General features: G+C 41.3%; 1 protein-coding gene across 2 annotated transcripts in view; it reads left to right on the top strand.

The window, feature by feature from the left end:
- The first annotated feature begins 7,422 nt into the window (after nt 1–7,422).
- MAMDC2 (MAM domain containing 2) overlaps nt 7,423–17,866 on the top strand; it is a 57,373-nt gene continuing 46,929 nt past the window's right edge. For both annotated transcript variants that reach the window (XM_015615356.3, XM_033511320.1), the window contains exons 1-2: nt 7,423–7,532; nt 7,650–7,763. In XM_015615356.3, coding sequence (XP_015470842.1) covers nt 7,502–7,532; nt 7,650–7,763 — 145 coding nt within the window. In that variant the 5' untranslated portion in view covers nt 7,423–7,501. The remainder of the gene's footprint in view (nt 7,533–7,649; nt 7,764–17,866) is intronic.

Genomic DNA, 17,866 nt, shown 5'->3' with positions numbered 1-17,866 from the left:
AGGGCTGGCAAAAGGAAAGGTCTGACACAGGCAGGAGGAGCTACCCAGTTAAGAGGTGGAGTGCTACATGACTTCAAGCCACACAAAATTCCGGCCCAGCGGCCAGGTGAGTGCAGTAACTTCCAGCTGTAGGACTCCAAACCCCAAGGATACAGTGCTGACATGGAGTCTGCTAGTTCTTTGCTGACTCAGGAAAAAGAAAAGGTCCTGACACAGCTGAACTAATCCTGTGACAGGAGCTCTCTCTTAAAGAGGGCAGCCCTTCCTTGCAGGAATTTCCTACATTTTTGGGCAGAAGTTTTGCCCCTGACAGAGGGGTTCATTACCCTATTTCAGTCTCCAGAAACCTCTGAAAAGCTACTTTATAGCAAGATAAGGCACATGCAAGTCCATTTCACTGAATTCTAAAGCATAGCCACTAATGATTTTCAACAGCACTGAACAAATCTTCCTTTTCTTGTCTCACTTCCTTTTTTCCCTTCTAATTTTCCATCTCTGCACATATCGTCATATTTGGCTTTCTCCTCTGTTTTTTACAAAGTTCTGCAAAAGTAATGTCATCTGAGGGAGAAACTGTCTGCAGGGCATTTATTTGTACACAAATAATATTTTACCGTGGCAACCCTAATTTTTTTTTTCATTGTGCAGTATCATGCAGACTCTATATCATGAAATAGCTTTTGAACAGCTGGGCATTCCTCTGTTCCCCCTGCTTCTTTTGCAGCTGATATCTCAAAGAAATCTTGAAAATATATTCTTACAGGCACAGAACCAAAGAAGAAAAGGGACACCATAGAAAAGATTTTCTGCAATTGTTAGTGGCTTTTGTTCATAACAATAAGCAAGAGTTTCTTATTTTAAAACAATCAGTGATGTTATTTTGCTCATATTTGATGTTATAGGCCTAATTATATTTATTTTTACATCTATACTGTAGCATCTGGTAAAAATTACTGTCCATGGTGTTTTGTTATTTTTGGATTAAAAATTTTTATTTAGAATTTTTCTCTTACCTGATTCATTCCGCAATGTCCAAAGAAGATAAAGACACTTGAATGCTTTTGAGAAAAAAAATAATTCTATTTTCAGAGCTAAAATTCGCAGCAGAATACAGGTAGTCTATATCAGAAAGAATAATTTACTTTGGCCAATTGGACACTGCTCCAATGTTGTCCTCAGATAACTAATCCAGACCCAGACCCTAACTTTAAACTAGCTACCCCTGCAGGGTATAAAACCTGATCATGATTGCAGATGTGTACTGAGTTACAGCTTTGTCCTGAGCCCAGCTGCCATCCCAGGTCCTTGAGCTGAGCAAGATGTTGCTGGAGTTTCAGATCTGAGGTCTTTGATGTCCCTGGCCCTTGACCAGATCCTAACTCTAGCTTTCTGCAGAGTAAATTATAAACCTCTCCAGTTCAAAATATATGATGCCCTTCTACTCTGTCCTGTGCCCATCTGGATTTTCCTGGAATTTTGTCTTCATGGGGAAACTTTGCAGTTCACAAGCTAGAGTTACACTGGTAATCATTGTATAACTGCCTGATCTAATATGTCTTGTTTCAGAGTACTGTGAATCCCTTCTAAAATGAAAAATATACTTGTGTTGGAATTAATATTTAGACTATATTTTTGCAAGTAGTCCTTATACTGTATTTCATTAATCACAGAATATGGTGAGCTGGAAGGTGCCCACAAGGATCATGGAGTCCAGGTCCTGACCCTGCACAGGACACTCCAAGAGTCACACTAGTTGTCTGTACTTATTTAAACTCATCTTTTCATGTAGAACAGCAAAGGCTGTTTTTTCATGTATATATAATTAACCTAACTGGACAAACCTAACTGGACACTCACAGGATAGTTTTAATTGAAGCATTGATTTTTGTTCTCACCTGAGTAGCTGAAATATTCACTAAAATGCCTGAATCTTACTGTAGTTCTGTGGGTTTGTCCAGGAACCAACACCTCCTTGACTATTGATCCCCAAACCCAAAATATGGAATATTAATATTTCTTCCTTCTTCCTCCTGAGTTCATTTCCTAACTGCTCATCTGTAGCAGAGCATCTGGGGAGTTCTAGCACAGAAGGGCTCAGCTTTGCCTTGGAAGGTCTTCTCTTGAGGTGGTTCCCGTCACTGGCTAGTGAAGCAAGGTGCTGTAGCTTGGATTTATGCCAAGAAACTCTCCTACATGCATGTGTGTGGAAAAGCTACTTTTTACTGCTACCTTTTCATCTGCAGTTCTCATGACTAGGAGATTGCCCACCTCACTTTGACTCTCCTGCTTTGCCAAGGATGGTGCTACTCCAGCTCCTACCTACTGGCTTCCTTTTCTCCACAGGGCTGACCAGCCTCTGGTGTGAGGATGTAGGAGGGTCTCTTGTAGAACTGCATTTCATAGGATGGATCAAGCATGGGTATTCTCGTGGCATTCCTGGTCACTTACACCAACTGCAAAATCAGTGCACTTGCTCACCCTCTGTTGACTGAAAAGGACAGAATTTGCAGCTGAAAGCAATATCCAGTGGCCTTCAGGGACCATTACACAGCCAGCAAACCCACTCAGCCTTCTAGTCAATCTTTAGATATACTACAATCACAGATTCAAGTCACAGAATCACAGAATAATAGAATGGTTGGGGTTAGAAAACACCTTTAAGACCATCCAACCACTAGCCTAACACTGCCAGGTCATTGACTAAACCATGTCCCTAAGAGCTACATCTACACATCTTTTAAATTCCTACAGGGATGGTGAATCCACCATTTCCAATAATCTGCTAGCTGTCTGGTTTAAACAAACAAACAAACAAATAAACAAACAAACAACAACAAAAAAGTCATAGAACTCAGATGTGAGAGCAGTTGTAAAACATTCATTAGCTATTAAACTGAGCATTTTGTGGCTAGCTATTTCTCTGGCACCTGAATGGTTTTTTAGGGGGGGCGGGGGGTGGTTGTTTTGTTTTGTTTGGTTTTTTGGTGCTTTGTTTGTTTGGGGTTTTTGTTTGTTTGGGTTTTTGCTTGGTTTCATTTTCTTTTTTTTTTTTTTTTTTTTTTTGGAAAGAGGAAGCTGCAGTTTCCTGGTGCCAACAGAGATTTTACAAAGTGGCAGATCACTGGGATTTAACTTGTTTAGTAATTTAACAAGTCATTCTGGACTGTTCCTTTTACTCTGCTTCATGAAACCATGATGATGTACAGCAAAATCCCTTTCATTCTAGCAGCTGGCTTTATTTTATAGGGAATTAAACAAGGCCTGGAAAGTTTAATCTTAGTAAAATAATACAATAATTTTTAAAAATATCTTGATTCTTTTAGTGTAAGAGAAGGTTCCTGTAGTCTCGTTGTTGCCCCTCACAAAAAGTCAGCTTTACTGAGCATTGCCTTCATGCCCAGCTTTAACTTTCCTGAGATTGGTCCTGGTCTTTTCCCTTCTATGGGTAGCCTGCATAGGCAGAATGATTGAATTTCTTTTAAGGATTGTTCAGTTCAGCCACCAACTAAATTCTTATCTGTGAGTACAGCACTACTTACAGATACACACATATCTCGTATATATACATATATACAGCAAATGCAGACTTGACATACAGGACAGATCAACCTTCTCCTGTCATTGTGGCTCTGTATCGCAACCCTCAGCAGCAGCTGATCTTGCCAAGCTCAGTCACAGCAGGATTCCCTTCACTGAGCCTCAGCAGATGCACCAGCACTGGACTGATTGCAATTTCCATTAACTAAGTCAGGTGCTCCTTGAGATCAGTCACCAACCCTCAGCAAACTTGAAGCAGTGGAGAGCTACATGGGTGTAGTTTTCAGAACATCAATTAGTAGACAATTAGAAACTTCAGTGCACAAAAGAGTAAATACGCAGAATCAAGACACACTCTGTTGCAACAACATGACAAGCACAAGCACCTTGTTAGGAGTAAACCATGTTGGGCAGTGCAGAGCAGGGCCTTCCAAAGCGTTATACAGAATCAGTTCAACAGAATGTGAACAAATCTCCTCCCTGAGCCAGCCCCAAAAGCACACAGATCTGCCTTTGCTTTGCTGATTTACACATGTGGCTCTTGCCACAGACAGCAGGAGAAGAGCTTTCCCCAGTGCTTCAGCTGGTGGTTGCAGTTTGCTGCTAACAGCACAATCTTATAGCAACCAGAAAAATGAAATAATACTGCCAGGAGTTTTTCCTGCTCATCCCATGGGTACATTTCTTCTCTTACCCCACCCTCAAATGGTGAACCATATGGGAGCAGAAATAGCCACTGGATGCTAGTACCTTCTACCTTAGCAGTGCAAGTATTCCTACAGAATGACACACTTCCAGAGAATGGAGGAGACAGCAGCTGCAGAAACTGGCTCATAGGCAAAATCAGAATGGACTGGAATTGTGAAGCACAGGACACAATGGGCAAAGGACATAAGAAATATGGATATACCAAAGTGAAGTTAGATTAGATGAGCTTGGCTCAAATTATTTGTATTTTTCTGACTGAAGATAAATATAAAAAGAAAAAGATGCCAGGACTTCTGTCTAAGTAGACTTGTAAAGTGTCATACAGGATTATAGTTCCATGAAAGCATATAAAGCATAAAATAATATTAACACATGTATGTAAGAATACTGAAAGACCTCATTTCCTTTTTCAGTCCTGATGTCCTTTTCCAACTGAAAACAGTACCAGTGTCCAATGTCTGAGAATAAGTGGAAAGTTTGGATGTGCCTAGGCATGCAAAGAGGTCTTTTTATGAAGTGTATTTTCCAGGATTTCAAAGCAAACTCTGGAAAGGACAGTATCTGTAACTGCATAGGGAATTCAGAAAAGCTCAGACTTTAACTGCTGCTCCTCTGCTTCTCTGGTGTTGCAGTTAATCTGCAAAAATGAAAGGAGTCAAATTAATAAAAATCAAATGGCAACTTGTGGATTAATTTTGTACTTAAAGCAAGCACACTTAGTGGTAGAAATCAGCAGGAGGTGTAACTGGCTTTAAATGCTAAAAAAAAGGGCTATATTATATGCATTATATATATTATATATATAAATAAAATATAAATATATTTAATATATTTATATATATTTTATATAATAAATTATTTTTTAAAATGTCTTTAAAAAAAGGCTAAATGCCTTATCCTAGATCTCTGCATTCCCTGTCTCAAAAGGCAGTAAGGACAAATGTATCTTACCCATTTATTGCCTGGTCAGGAACAAACTGGGCAAGTGCTTATGGAATTAAACTCTGCCATCTGTAGAATGTACCTCCTGTACCTCTCAAATACTCCTATCTAATGATGCTTCTCACATTTGTTTTCCCTTGTGAGACTGCCTGGTTGGCATGGCTTTGATACTTTGTTACTCCCTGGTATTAAGAGGACAACCTAATTGAATCAGCAGCAGGAAAGGACGGAGTGAGATTTCAGGAAACATGAGTCAATAAGGGGCAAAATGGTTTTACAAATTCATTATTAAGGAAAATATCTTCTATACAGTTCCTGGAAAAGAGTGTAGCGGACCACTCTGAGGTTTTACATCAGTTTCAAGAATTCTAATGTCATCTCATTCATATATATCTGTTACTTCCTTGGGTCCTGAGAGGTTGCAGCAAGCTGCAGGTGCCAGTTTAAAAACCAGTTTACACGTGGTGCTGTAAACTTTGGTGGCTGTCATGTGAAGCTGAGCCACCTCTGCTAAAAGGTGGAACATCCTGAATATCAGTAAGGAAAAAACAGAGGGCATTAGCCACTTCAGCTGTTCTTAGTGAGTGCTTATATTGGTGAGTCATCAGTGTCAGTGGGCTATTTGTGCCATCAGCTCTTCAGAAGTGCTGTATTCTGGATAATGCACAATACTCAATTCTGTGTAAAAATGGGCATGTGTCAAAGCTGCTAGAGAAATTTAACTAATCAACTTTCTTAGTACTAAAATTAAATAATGGAGACACTGAAACAGGCCAGAATAAACTTTCTAATGCAATTTGAAGCATTAGAAAGCAGGCATTCTTTATCTGCCTGGGACACACAGAGGATCAAGCTCTCCTGTGTGTGAGGTCAGACTTTACAACAGGGGTTTTATCCATCATAATCACACATATTCATTAAAATGTGTTTCTTATCTGATACACAAACATCGCTTCTCTAGAAATAATTTGCATGTATCCTCCTCCTGCTGGAAGTCTTTTTATGGTCCTGGAGCATAATAAAAGGGGTCTCTGGTGGTCCTAGTCACTGAATACTTTGATATTAAAGCATGCTAATAAAATTAAAGCCGGTATTTTAAATACTACTGTGTTCCACCAGTCAGATCTGAAAAGTATACTATGTCTGCAGCTCTGATTAGACAAATCATTCAGAATTTTGGTATTTGCAATGCAACAAATTAAGTGATCTTAATCTCTTTTAGATGTGAGGTGAGGGAAGGCCACTGAGGCAGTGTGCCTGGGGACCCTGTCCTGCGAGGAGAGGCTCCAGAGCCAGGTCTGGTTCAGCAGGGAAGAAAGATGACTTTGGCAACACCCAACAGCAGTCCTGGTATGGACGGACAGCAGAGGGACAGAGGAAACGCAGCGTCAGGACTCTTCAGAGTGGTGCAGGGTTAGAGAGTGAGAGAGTAGCACAGCTGAAACAGTGAAAATTCAGAGAATTTGCAAAGAAGAAACACTTTCCCCACAAAAACAGCCCAGGACTGGAGCCAGGGCCAAGGCAGGCTGTGCTGTCACCAGCCATGGAGGTTATCAAACCCCAACTAAGCAATCTGGTCTAAGCTGAAATCTAGCTCTGAGCTAGCTTTGGACATTTCTTGTAGTCCAGTCCTGAGTTATTCTGTAAGCCTATAAACTACAGCACTTGGAGCATCTCAGCAGCTGCTGGACCATTCTTAGCTAAAAGTTCCTCAGTACCCTGCCATTCCTCTGGAAGGGCAGGTTTTGTGGAAGGGAGGGATGGAAGGGCAAGCTGTGCTAACACAGGAGCTCTGATGGGATGGGAACCCCTTTGTCCGCAGCAGATGTGTTTGAGTGGGCATCTTACTGTTGCGCACAAACACCTGACAGGGAGTACATCAGGCAGAGCCAAGCTCTTCGAGTGGTACCCAGCGATGGTACGCAATGACAGGAGCAACGCACCGTGCACAAGCTGAAACACGCGGAAAAAAAAGCCATAAGAAAGCCCATTTTCGCTGTGCGGGGGGTGATTCTCTTCCGCAGGTTCCCCGGAGAGGAGGCGGCACCCCCACTCTGGAGAGCACTCCCGCCTCAGCCACTCCGGCCTTGGGCCACTGTCCCGGGGCCGACCCCGCTCGGCGACAGGAGTGGGACGGGCCGCCCACCCGCGCTGTCCGCGGGCCCTCCCCGTCCCTCCCCAGGCTGCCCGGCCGCGCTGCCCTCCCCGCGCCCCGCCGGGGTGCCGAGCGCCCGCCGCGCTTTCCCCTCCGCGCTCCGCTCCCGCCACGGCCGCGCTTTCCCCGCCGCCGCCAGCGCGGCCCCCGGCGCGGAAGATGCTGCGGCTCTGCCTGCTCGCCGCGCACGGTAAGCGGCGGCGGGGACTCCTCCCGCCAGCCCGGGACGAGCCTGGGCGCTGCTCCGGAGGCAGCGGCGGCCCCCGGGCCGAGCGCACCGTGACCGCGTCTCGTTTTGTCCTTGCAGCTCTGCGGCTCGCCGGAGCGGCCTTGCTCTCGCCCGGGTCGTGCACCTTCGAGGACAGCGCCTGCGGCTACCAGTGGGACTACGCGCATCTGCCCTGGACGCTGCACGGGGAAGGTGAGAGCGCTGCCGCTCCCGGGCGCAGCTCCCCCGCGCTCACCTTTCCGCGGCGGGGCGGCGGCACCTCGGGATGCCGCTGCTGCCGGCGGTGCCGCGCCGCTCGGTTTTCCCCGGGGAACAGCCGCCGACGAGTTCCTCCCGTACGGGTGACAGTCCCCTGACAGCTGGTATGGGCAGGCCCTGCGGGGAGGCGTCTGCACTCCCCCGGCACAGGTATCTCCGCAGGTTTCTGCAGGATGCCTCAGAAATCTCCTTTCTTTCCCTGTCTTTCACTTTTTGTTGGGAAAAGGTGTCTTTTATCAAATCCTCTTTCTATAAAACCAGTCACATCTGCCGCATTTCTATTAAGCTGCGTTATTTTTTTTTCTAAATATATTTTGGGTTCTGTGCCAAAAGTGGATGCATTTCCAGGGCAAGAGACAATCTTTGGCAATGATATCTTTACAATCGTGTACAATTAAGACTTTTCTCCGTTTCATAGTACCTCCAGTTCAACAGAAAAAGCCAAGTCTTTCAGTAAGTTGCATTGGGCTTTACAAGACTTAATGCTATCGAAAAGAAAAAAAAATCAGTCACTGCACAGTGTTTCCATGCAACTGTAACTCTTGCTAAGTTTTGAGTGTGGGCTCCAATTTTTGACAGAATCGGTGTGAACAAAAGACTAAACAGAACATGGTTGTAACTGGGTAATAAAATAATTCAATTTTAATTATATGTTCACCAAATTGTCATTCATGAAGTGAAAGCTGTGCTCAGACAGAAAAAGGGACTATGTGTTTTTAAAGTTTTTAAGCCCAAAAACAGGTGCCAAGGATAATGAAGAGGTGAGTACAGATAGAGAGAGGCTCCCCCTCAGGACCTGTTAATCAGTACACCGTTCAAAACTGGCCAGTCCAGCTTTGTATTGTCCCTCAGCTGACAAAAACGATTTTTTTCCCCCCTGATTCGTGCCCAGTTCTCACCTATGCAAAATAAGTCACCTTCATTGTTACTTTTTAGATTAGTTAGTAGGCTTTGAGAGTAAACAAAAGTCCCTAACTCAGAAAAGCCTGCAAGGATGCAATAATTTAAATACTTGCTTTTTCTCTTATTTATTTGATATATATTTTGTTTATTTATTTATTTAAATATACACAGATTTTCCTGTATTTTTAAAGGCAGTAGTGGAAATTTAGTAACCATCTTTGCTGTCCCAGCTATGCCTCCTAGCACCATGCCCTCTTTGTCTATCTGTCTGCAAGTCAGCACTTACTTCCTCCTTGTGATTTACAGGGAGCCACATGGTAGTGGTATTGATTCAGCTCCAAGGGACTGGGAATTGCTGGGGACAAAACCTGCAGAAATGGGTGTGTATCATGTTGTGCACATCCACACGATAGCGCTTCAAGATACAAGGACATTTGACTAGAGGTTTGGATCAGCCATAAGCTGCTTTTTTTTTTTGGTGCACGGAACAGTTTTTGTTACTGTAGTTTGATCTTCTGTACAAACAAATATACCAGTGGCTGCCCCGCTTCTGTAACTGCTCATCTCATTTCCAGAGATACATAACTGTACTGTGACGCTCTGGAAGGATATGTGGTATACCAGCTCTCATAATAAGCATGGTTCTGTCAGCATTTCCATTATAAACAGTTTTTCTGCAGTCTGTAATTTGATCATAGCAAGACATTCTGTGCAAACATTTGGCACGCAAGTTATGATATTAGTCTCCTCAGAAATGCATTTGTAGAATCACAGCTAAATCTAGCTGAAAATAATTCATTTAAATCTACACAGCAGGTGTGCAAAACTAGTCTTCCTTAGACACTCTTTCATTCTTTTCTTATAAAATCATGCCCCCTTTGGCAGCACTGTGTCCTGGTATGTGCTGGTCAGTGTATGTACATGTGGTAATTTACTGGGACAACAGAGGAAGTTAAGAACAGGAGAGACAGCTTAGCTTTGAATTGTTCCACTTCTCCTTGCACTGCTCCAAAGTTGCTTTATTATTTTAAAATGTTATTTGTGGTATAGAATTACATTCAGCTGGTTTTTCACAGGAATTATCTGACTTGCAGTGCAAGTTCTTGCATCTTATAAGTCTCTCAATAGTGTAGTATTGTGCCAAACTGTCAAGGTGATGTAAATATAACTAAAACCATGCCCAGAAATTTCCACTCCATACTTGAAAGTATTTTGCCCAGTTGCCAAGGAAGCCAGTATCTTCTGATGGGCCAGGCACACAGAAAAGAAGTGTGAGAATAATTTTTGCTTTTGTTTACAGCTGCACAATCCTACTTAAATGAATATGTTTTTAAGGTTCAGCTGCTGTTTTAAAAGTTCCTGGCTTCTCTTTAGTGTTCTGGTAGTTCCAGCATACAAGATTTTTTTTTTTTTTGTCAAATTTTAGAATTTTCGTAATTTAAAATATATATTTTTTAGCTAAAGTTCTGATATGTGTAGCTGGCATTTTAGCACCCATTTTAATCAAGTGAAACTCAAAAGAAAATACTCAATGATTGCTCTTTCACTCCTAAGTGCTTTACTCAAGACTGGCAAATAAAGCCCCAGTGAAGTGGCTGTTTGTAGGAGCAGCTACACAAGAAACAATTCAGTCATCTGTCCAGTCAACCTGTGCTCCCATAAGATATGTGCTTCAGTGAAACCCTCTGTAAACCACAAGCTCTCTCACATGACTCTGAACTCAGGAATAGGACCTTCAAACATATCAAGCTGCTTTTTTTAACTGTCAGCTTTTTCTGTTGCTGGCTAGCTCGATGGTTGCCTTTTAGAACTGTAATGATTTTAGCAGACAAACACCATGCAAGGAAAAATGTAATACACAGAAGAAGCTGCAGATATAAATTTCTATTGAGACTTGTTATGGCTGGGAAGCACACCCAACTGAGGTCATGGCCGAGGCTGGGTAAGTACAGCATCAGGCTTGGGGCAGCTTGTTTCCTAACGAGCCAGTTCTTTTTTCAGCATAGCATGGGAAATTTCCATGAAACATATTCTGCTTCATGTGTCTGTAGGATACCAACTACAGAAGAAACATAGTAATGCTGCTGCTCGAGAAGAAATCATCATAATGTAATCCTGGTTCTGAAAGGAGCAACAGATGAATTTGTATGTTACCAGTGATAAGATCTGAAAGCTTTATGTGAATTTCTCCTATACATAAACAGGGGGTACAATGGTCCATATTTCATTTTAGTGGTGTAGGCATACCCTCAGAAATGTTCTTGCCTTTATGATGCCTCTGAAAAAATAATTTATCTTTAAGTTCAGAATATAGGACAAAGATTAAACTCTTGGACTCAACCAATGGATAGGAAATTTAGAAACCACATCTATATTAATCACTATTTTAGTAGTTAGAGATAGTTGAGAAGTTTGAATACCATGTTGGTTCTACTAACACTTACAGGTGTACTGAGCATGAGTTCATGTCCAGTTATTTTGGGGCATAAAGCTTTGTAGATGCATAGTGGCTGATTCCCTCAAGAATTCACTTCTTTGTCAGCAGCATATGTGTGAGCAAGGGAAGCACCAGTTAATTCTAATACATACTGTCAAACTGTGTAGGGTAAGATTCATCAAATAATCTTGAGATTTTCTTCAATCAAATTGCACATTTATTTTAGAGGACAGACATGCTTTGCAAATGCAAAATGGTCTTTGAAGCAAAGGAAGATGCTGTGTTTAATTGTTGCTCTATTAGGAACGGCGAGAAGAACAACACAGACTCTCTAGGAGTCGATCAGGAGAATTTCTCTCGGTTTATTGCTTCAGATCTTTTTTATAGACTGATACGTGAAAAGTACAGAAAAGAAACTCTTATTGGCTGGTAAACTAATACATCACCATCATTGGTCAGTGGGGCTCACCACCCCTCAACCTTCTCTTGCCAGAAAACAAGGAACAGACAAACAGCACCTGCAAGGCTGTTTTCTGTCTCTGAGGATTGTTTTAAATCCTCCCCATGATTTCCCAGGCTACTTTCTCAGGCAAGACTGAGAAAGCTATGTGGCCTGCTATTCCACAGGCACTGTGCCGCCTGCTTCAGAGTTAGCATCCATATTTAATAGGCAGTAATCCTGAGTAGAGCAGTAAATAAAACTTGCAGATCCACTTACAACAGCAGTAAGAAACACATCCTTGGGTCAACTGTAGGCATTCTAAAGTGTTAGGTTTGGGCATTTCTGTATTCCTCTTCGCCATGTCCAGCACAGAGCTGGCCATAACCTGATGGTAAGACCATCCTGCTCACAACATTATTATGGATAACTTTCATTAAACATAATAACTATGGCTTGTCTTTTCTGTGACTCTGGACAAAGTTTATATTTTTGCTTAGAATATCTGTATGGCACTTTGTGTGAACTGTGGGTATGTTTTGTTTTCCATTGCCCTTCACTCTAACAGAGACCAATTTAATAGTGCTAAAAATAGTATGCATTTTTTAAGCTGTCAGATAAATCTGCTCTAATGGAGTTGCTATGCGGCATCTGCTTGCTTGGATTTAAGCACTAGATAAGAAACTTGTCTATTACAACAGCAACCTATAGGGAAAAGAGATTGTTTACATTAACAATGTGCAAGTGATCATTGTTTAATGTGCCCATGCATTGCCTAATGAGTTTTGTGGAACTGAAGCACTAAAGGTATACCTGGTAGTTGATACAGCTGTGTGCACCTGGCTCTCATACGGTAATTGACAGCTTCAAATGCATATTTTTGTGAGAGTTGCTTTCCTTCAAAAACTCTGGAAGTGTGTAGTTCTTCATATATCACCAAGAATACATTTTAATAGCATTCATTTCAGGGGTCTTAATATTTCCTCTGTCTGCAGTATTTTGAAGGAAAAGAGATTGATTTCACTCAGAAGAGTGATGTAATAGGTAACATTACATACAAATATGGCCTTATTTTCTTATTTTTAAAGCATATGCCTATTTTTGCTGCAATGTTCCAAGGTGCTGTTCCTGTGATACATTCCAAACAGGAATCCATCAGGTAACATTTTATGGAAAATGGGTGAGCAAGCAACATCACTAGGAACAGTTTCAGGAAACTGAAGTTTGTCTTTTGGAACATATTTGTCACATAGCTGTACATAAAAAGATGTAGAAAATAATTTCAAGTGACAGGACAACTATTGCAGGCCATCAGATAAGTTAGGCATGAGAGCAGCAACATAAGGAATCTCAAATCTAAACATTGCCTGCATACCATTTAAATAGCTTGTATTTACTGCTGTGCCATGTGATTTAAAATTGACCTCTTTTGATCTTTTGATCTGAGCTCTCTGATCTTGAATGTCACATCATGTGGTTGTAATATGCAGAGTAAAGAAGCAGGTGATAATTGGCAATCCTAGATTTTGTGGTGCAGCAAACACAGTTCATGTCTGATGTGTGCTCTGTCATGCTCCGTTACAAACCTATTGGCAAATAAATTAGCACATTTGAAGTCTGTTTTCTTTCCATCTATCTACAACACTTTCCTGTACATTGGGAAGTACATCATTTGAAAATGGAAAAAATTATTATAACATTGCTGATTTGTACAATTCTTGAGATGAGACAAGTGGTCTCACATGTTTGTTGTGAGATCACTGTGTACTTGGGAGTCAAGGAGACTTGCACTAGCTTGTACCTAGCTGCAGGAGAACCAGCCTGGCATACTCCAGTGCTTGTTTGCTGGCAAGTTCTCAGCTGATAAATTCACCCTGCCACAGGAGCTTATTGGTTTGGGATTTCCAAACATGTAGCCAGGCCATCTCTGCACTGAGTATTGTTTGATGGAGGGTAGAAGCTGTTAGATTGGCACATGGTGTGCTTAGCCTTGACCTGATAATTCAAATGTTGGTGTTCTGGGCCAAAGTAATTGACTCTGGAGTGACAGCTGTCCTTCCTGATGAGGGGGGAAAGAAAGGCTGACTCACACACTTCTTTTACACTTACAATCTCATGTTCCTCTTTTTTTTTACTTCTGATGCCATTTCTCCTGTACACTCAATTTTGATTACACACCCACCACTCATGTGTTAGCAACTCATTTCTTCATACTACTTTCCTATTCAGGCTGTCACTGTACCATGTGTGAGGAGCATTCCATCTTGCTCCAGCCTATCCCTTGTCTTGCTGACCCCAGTATGAAATTTTACATTTTGCTTTCCCAGGTATGACTTCCATCCTAGGCTTCTGGGTAATAGCATTTTTATTGAACTGTGCCCACATTATTAGCATATTTTTTGCCCATCTTCAGAGGCAGGTCTTGTGCAAAAAAAAAAAAAAAAAAAGACGGCTGAGAGGACTGTATGTCCATCGAGAGCTTCAGCAGCAGTTGCCTATGCATGATGACACTTGTGATAAGTCTGGCCTTTCCATTTGCAGCAGGGGAACAAACAAAGCCTAAATTGTTGTCAGTGAGTCACTTCATGAGAGATGAGTTTCAAAGCATTCCTCTTCTCCACAGAATAATAATGTTCTCATAAGTGTATTTCCATGTACAGCTGTTACTGATTCTGTGCTTACATAGTCAACAACTGCTGTAGTGAGTTTTACACTGAGCCATGGAATTTGGCCACAAGAGAGGGAGGATGACTCTTAGAAAATTAATGTTTACTGAATATACCTTGCACTTCTGACAATAAGCTAGACTTCGTTTTGCGTGAAAAAAACCTGAAAATAGGTAATTCGCCACTTGAATTTCATCAACAACAACAAGAAGCCAACAGCAACAACAACAACAAAAAAATGACAAAACCACAAAAAACCAAAAAACTGTAGGAGGACAAAAGAGTATTTGGGAGTTGTGATGGAGGTAGAATCACCCTAGTCAAAAAAATTACTTGATTACTTGCAAGGAACCCTTAGCCTTACAGATGATGTTGAAGTTTGCTAAAATTCAAGTACAGACATGGAAATCACTTGATGAAAACTGCTAGAAATATTTTCAGCTTTCTGAAAAAGAATGAAAGATGCAAATGAACGAAAGTTAAGTTTCTTTCAGGAATTTCAAGATGCAGCATGGCACAAGTATTTTTATCAGTAAAAGTGTTGTCAGTCAGAACTTTGTGGTTGTTGCACCTATTACACTACATATGTAGTCATCTTGGAAAGTGAAGAGGAAAGCCAGTTATTTGCCAGTTCATTTTTTGGAGGGAAGGGAAGAAATTTTCACTATACCTTTTGGTCAAGATCCAACATGAGTCAAGATCTCTAGTGAGGAAAAGTAAGCTTGCACTTCTGAAAGGATGATCACAGTCACTCCAGAAGCATTTCTGCTAGTAAAGAAGACTTGTTCATCTTGCACATGGTACAGACTGTTCAAAACTTTAATAGAATCAGCCTGAAAATGCCCTAATATTCTTATTATATAGGATGCTATTGAGCAGAAATACTTGGAAGCCTATAGAAAAGTAAGTCCAAACTAGTTACAACTAGTTGGTTTTGTTCGCTTTTTTTGGAGTTGCATTACCTTCTGAGACAATTTTGTCCCCAGTCACTGTGTGCAAGAGCAGTACTAGCAAAGCAATTACTTGACTGATTAAACTTACCAAACAGGGCCAAATCATCTATGGTTACATCTCAAGAAAATGTGTTTTAAAAATTAGAGAGATTTTCCTTTAATGTTTGAGTTTTTACTGTCTTAATAATACTTTTTAGCAGTTATGCTGCAGAAGGCCAGATAAAAGGCCACAGTCTTCCATGTAATTTTGTATAATGCTTTGATTTCTTAGAATGCTTTATATCATTTGAAGAATTTTATTGCTCCCATTTTGAAAAGAGCCTCTTTTGCCCCATCCTTCACTGTGTCTCTAGACAGCAAGAGATTAACGTGTGATTACTGTAGTCCTTCTTCGCATCATAATCAAACCAATGATTCCTACAATATTACGTAACAATTTAGTGGTCTGTGATTAACAGAGTGTCTTCTGCACTGTATGGCTGTTCCTTTCCTCCAACACATTTTCCTTTGCCAGATGTGACTCCAGATCAGTATTTGAGACTACTCTACAAGTATGAGTAATTGTGTTGGTGCACTTTGAAAGCTGTTTTAAATAGATATATTCTCTGATAAATTATGAGCTACATGTTACTAGCACTTCAGTCTGTTCTGAAAACCTTGTGAGTCTAGTATGAAAATAACCATGAATCATTGTAATTAGATCTCCATTTGAAACATTAGCCAAAGTCTATTAGGAAACAGAGTCTTCACAGTTTTCAATTAGCAAACCGTTAAAATGTTTAAAGAGGCACTGCTGTGATGAGCCAAGTTTCTTCAAATTTCCTGGCCCACAGACTGTATTTGATATTAAAAATACATAAAGAGCTACATAAATGGAAGGGCAGGCTACAGCTGTTGTATACAAAACCACAGTGAGATACAAAACTATTGAAGGAAGTAATTCTTCATCTTTCAGATTCTCTTATTTTTTGGATGTTACATCACTAGCAATTATCAATACTGGGAGACTGTTGCCTTGGTTATCCCTCATGGTACAAAAAGATTGGAGCAGGCTTTTCTGCATGACAGGGGAGTCTAGGGAAATGCTAATGCGTTAATGTTATGCCTTTAGGGCAAGGAAGCCAGACAACCATACCTGATCTGTGAATAAGCAGAATTTCCCTGTGAATTTCCCTGTTTTCTAAGAATAACATTAAAGATCATGTCCTAATGCACTAAACAAAATTTAGATTTACTCTGTAAACACTTCTCTTCGGTAAAATTCTAAGTGTTCCACAAAGTACTTTACACTTGCAGTAGAAATCCTCAGCTGATATATAGGTGGGGAACCTTAACTGTCTAATGCAGTTACTAATTCATTTGTAGATCTGACAATGAAAATGTGACTCCCTTCACAAGCCTCTTTCACATTTGCTAAACAGTGTTTATTCCAGCCTGGAACATAGTTTCTTGGTTGTCACAAATTACCATGAGCACGATTTGAGAAGGCCCTTGAAAAAGGCTGGAGTCAGCAGGTGGGATGAGCGCTTTCTCTGGGTTAGGGAACTGTGGAATGCAGCAAGCTCCACTGTAACATTGGTCTGTTCATTCTGGGGTTAGTTGGTCAGGTTGGTGCCTGGCTATAGGAATCCAACCAGCCTCAAAGAGTTATAGGAACCTGTCACTTCTGGCCTAAAATCTTTATGGATACTGCAAGACCTTTGGGCACTGGAGGGTCTTTTGGGAGAACATTCCATGTGTTCTATGTTGTGGCCTAGTTAGAAACAGTGAGGCAGAAAAGGCCCTGGGGGCTTTGGTGGATACCAGGTTGGACATGAGCCAGCAATGTGTCAAGGCAAGGACTAGCTAATGGTGTCCTGGGCTACATTAGCAGTGCTGCTAGCAGCTCAAGAGTGACCCTTTGTTCAGCACTGTTCAAGCTCTGTCTGGAGTTCTATCCAGTTCTGGCCTTGTCCAATTCTGGCTTTCCCAGTGTACGAGCGACATACTGGAGAGGGCTCAATGAAGGATCATGAAGAATATTAAGAGAGTGGGGCATCTCTCATGTAAGAATGTCTCATATAAGTCTGCAAGAGCTGGGAGTGTTCAGTCTGGAGAAAAGAAGGCTTGAGGGGAAAGTTTATATTACAAATAAGTAGAAGGACCTGAAGGGAGGGTGCAAAGGGGACAGAGCCAGGCTCTTTCCAGTGGTACCCAGTGACAGACCCAGAGGCAGTGGGCACATGCATTGAATCCAGAATGTTCCCTCTGAACATTAGGAAGCACTTTTTCACTGTGAGGGTGGCTGGGAGGCCGTGGAGTCTCTATTGCTGCAGGTTTTAGGAAGTTGTCTGGACATGGTCCTCAGCACCTGGCTGTAGGTGGCTCTGCTTGAGCAGGAGGGTCAGAACAGAGGATTTCTGGAGGTGTCTTCCAACCTCAAGTATTCTGTGATTCTGTGGTATCTTTATATTTTTTTGACTGAAAGTTAAAAAAAGCCCTATTGCAGTGGTCTTCCAGAGATATCTTCACATACAGTAAAGGAACATAAGAATTTCTGGTTCCTTTTAAAGTTAAGAATTAAACAGAGTAGTCATGTGTTATGTGTAGATGCCTGATCCATTTATATATATATATATATATATATATGAAATCTCTGT

The sequence above is a fragment of the Parus major genome, chromosome Z (assembly GCF_001522545.3).
Source record: "Parus major isolate Abel chromosome Z, Parus_major1.1, whole genome shotgun sequence".
Classification (NCBI taxonomy): domain Eukaryota; kingdom Metazoa; phylum Chordata; class Aves; order Passeriformes; family Paridae; genus Parus; species Parus major.
The sequence above is the reverse complement of the archived record's forward strand: the minus strand, read 5'-3'. Positions and strand labels throughout refer to the sequence as shown.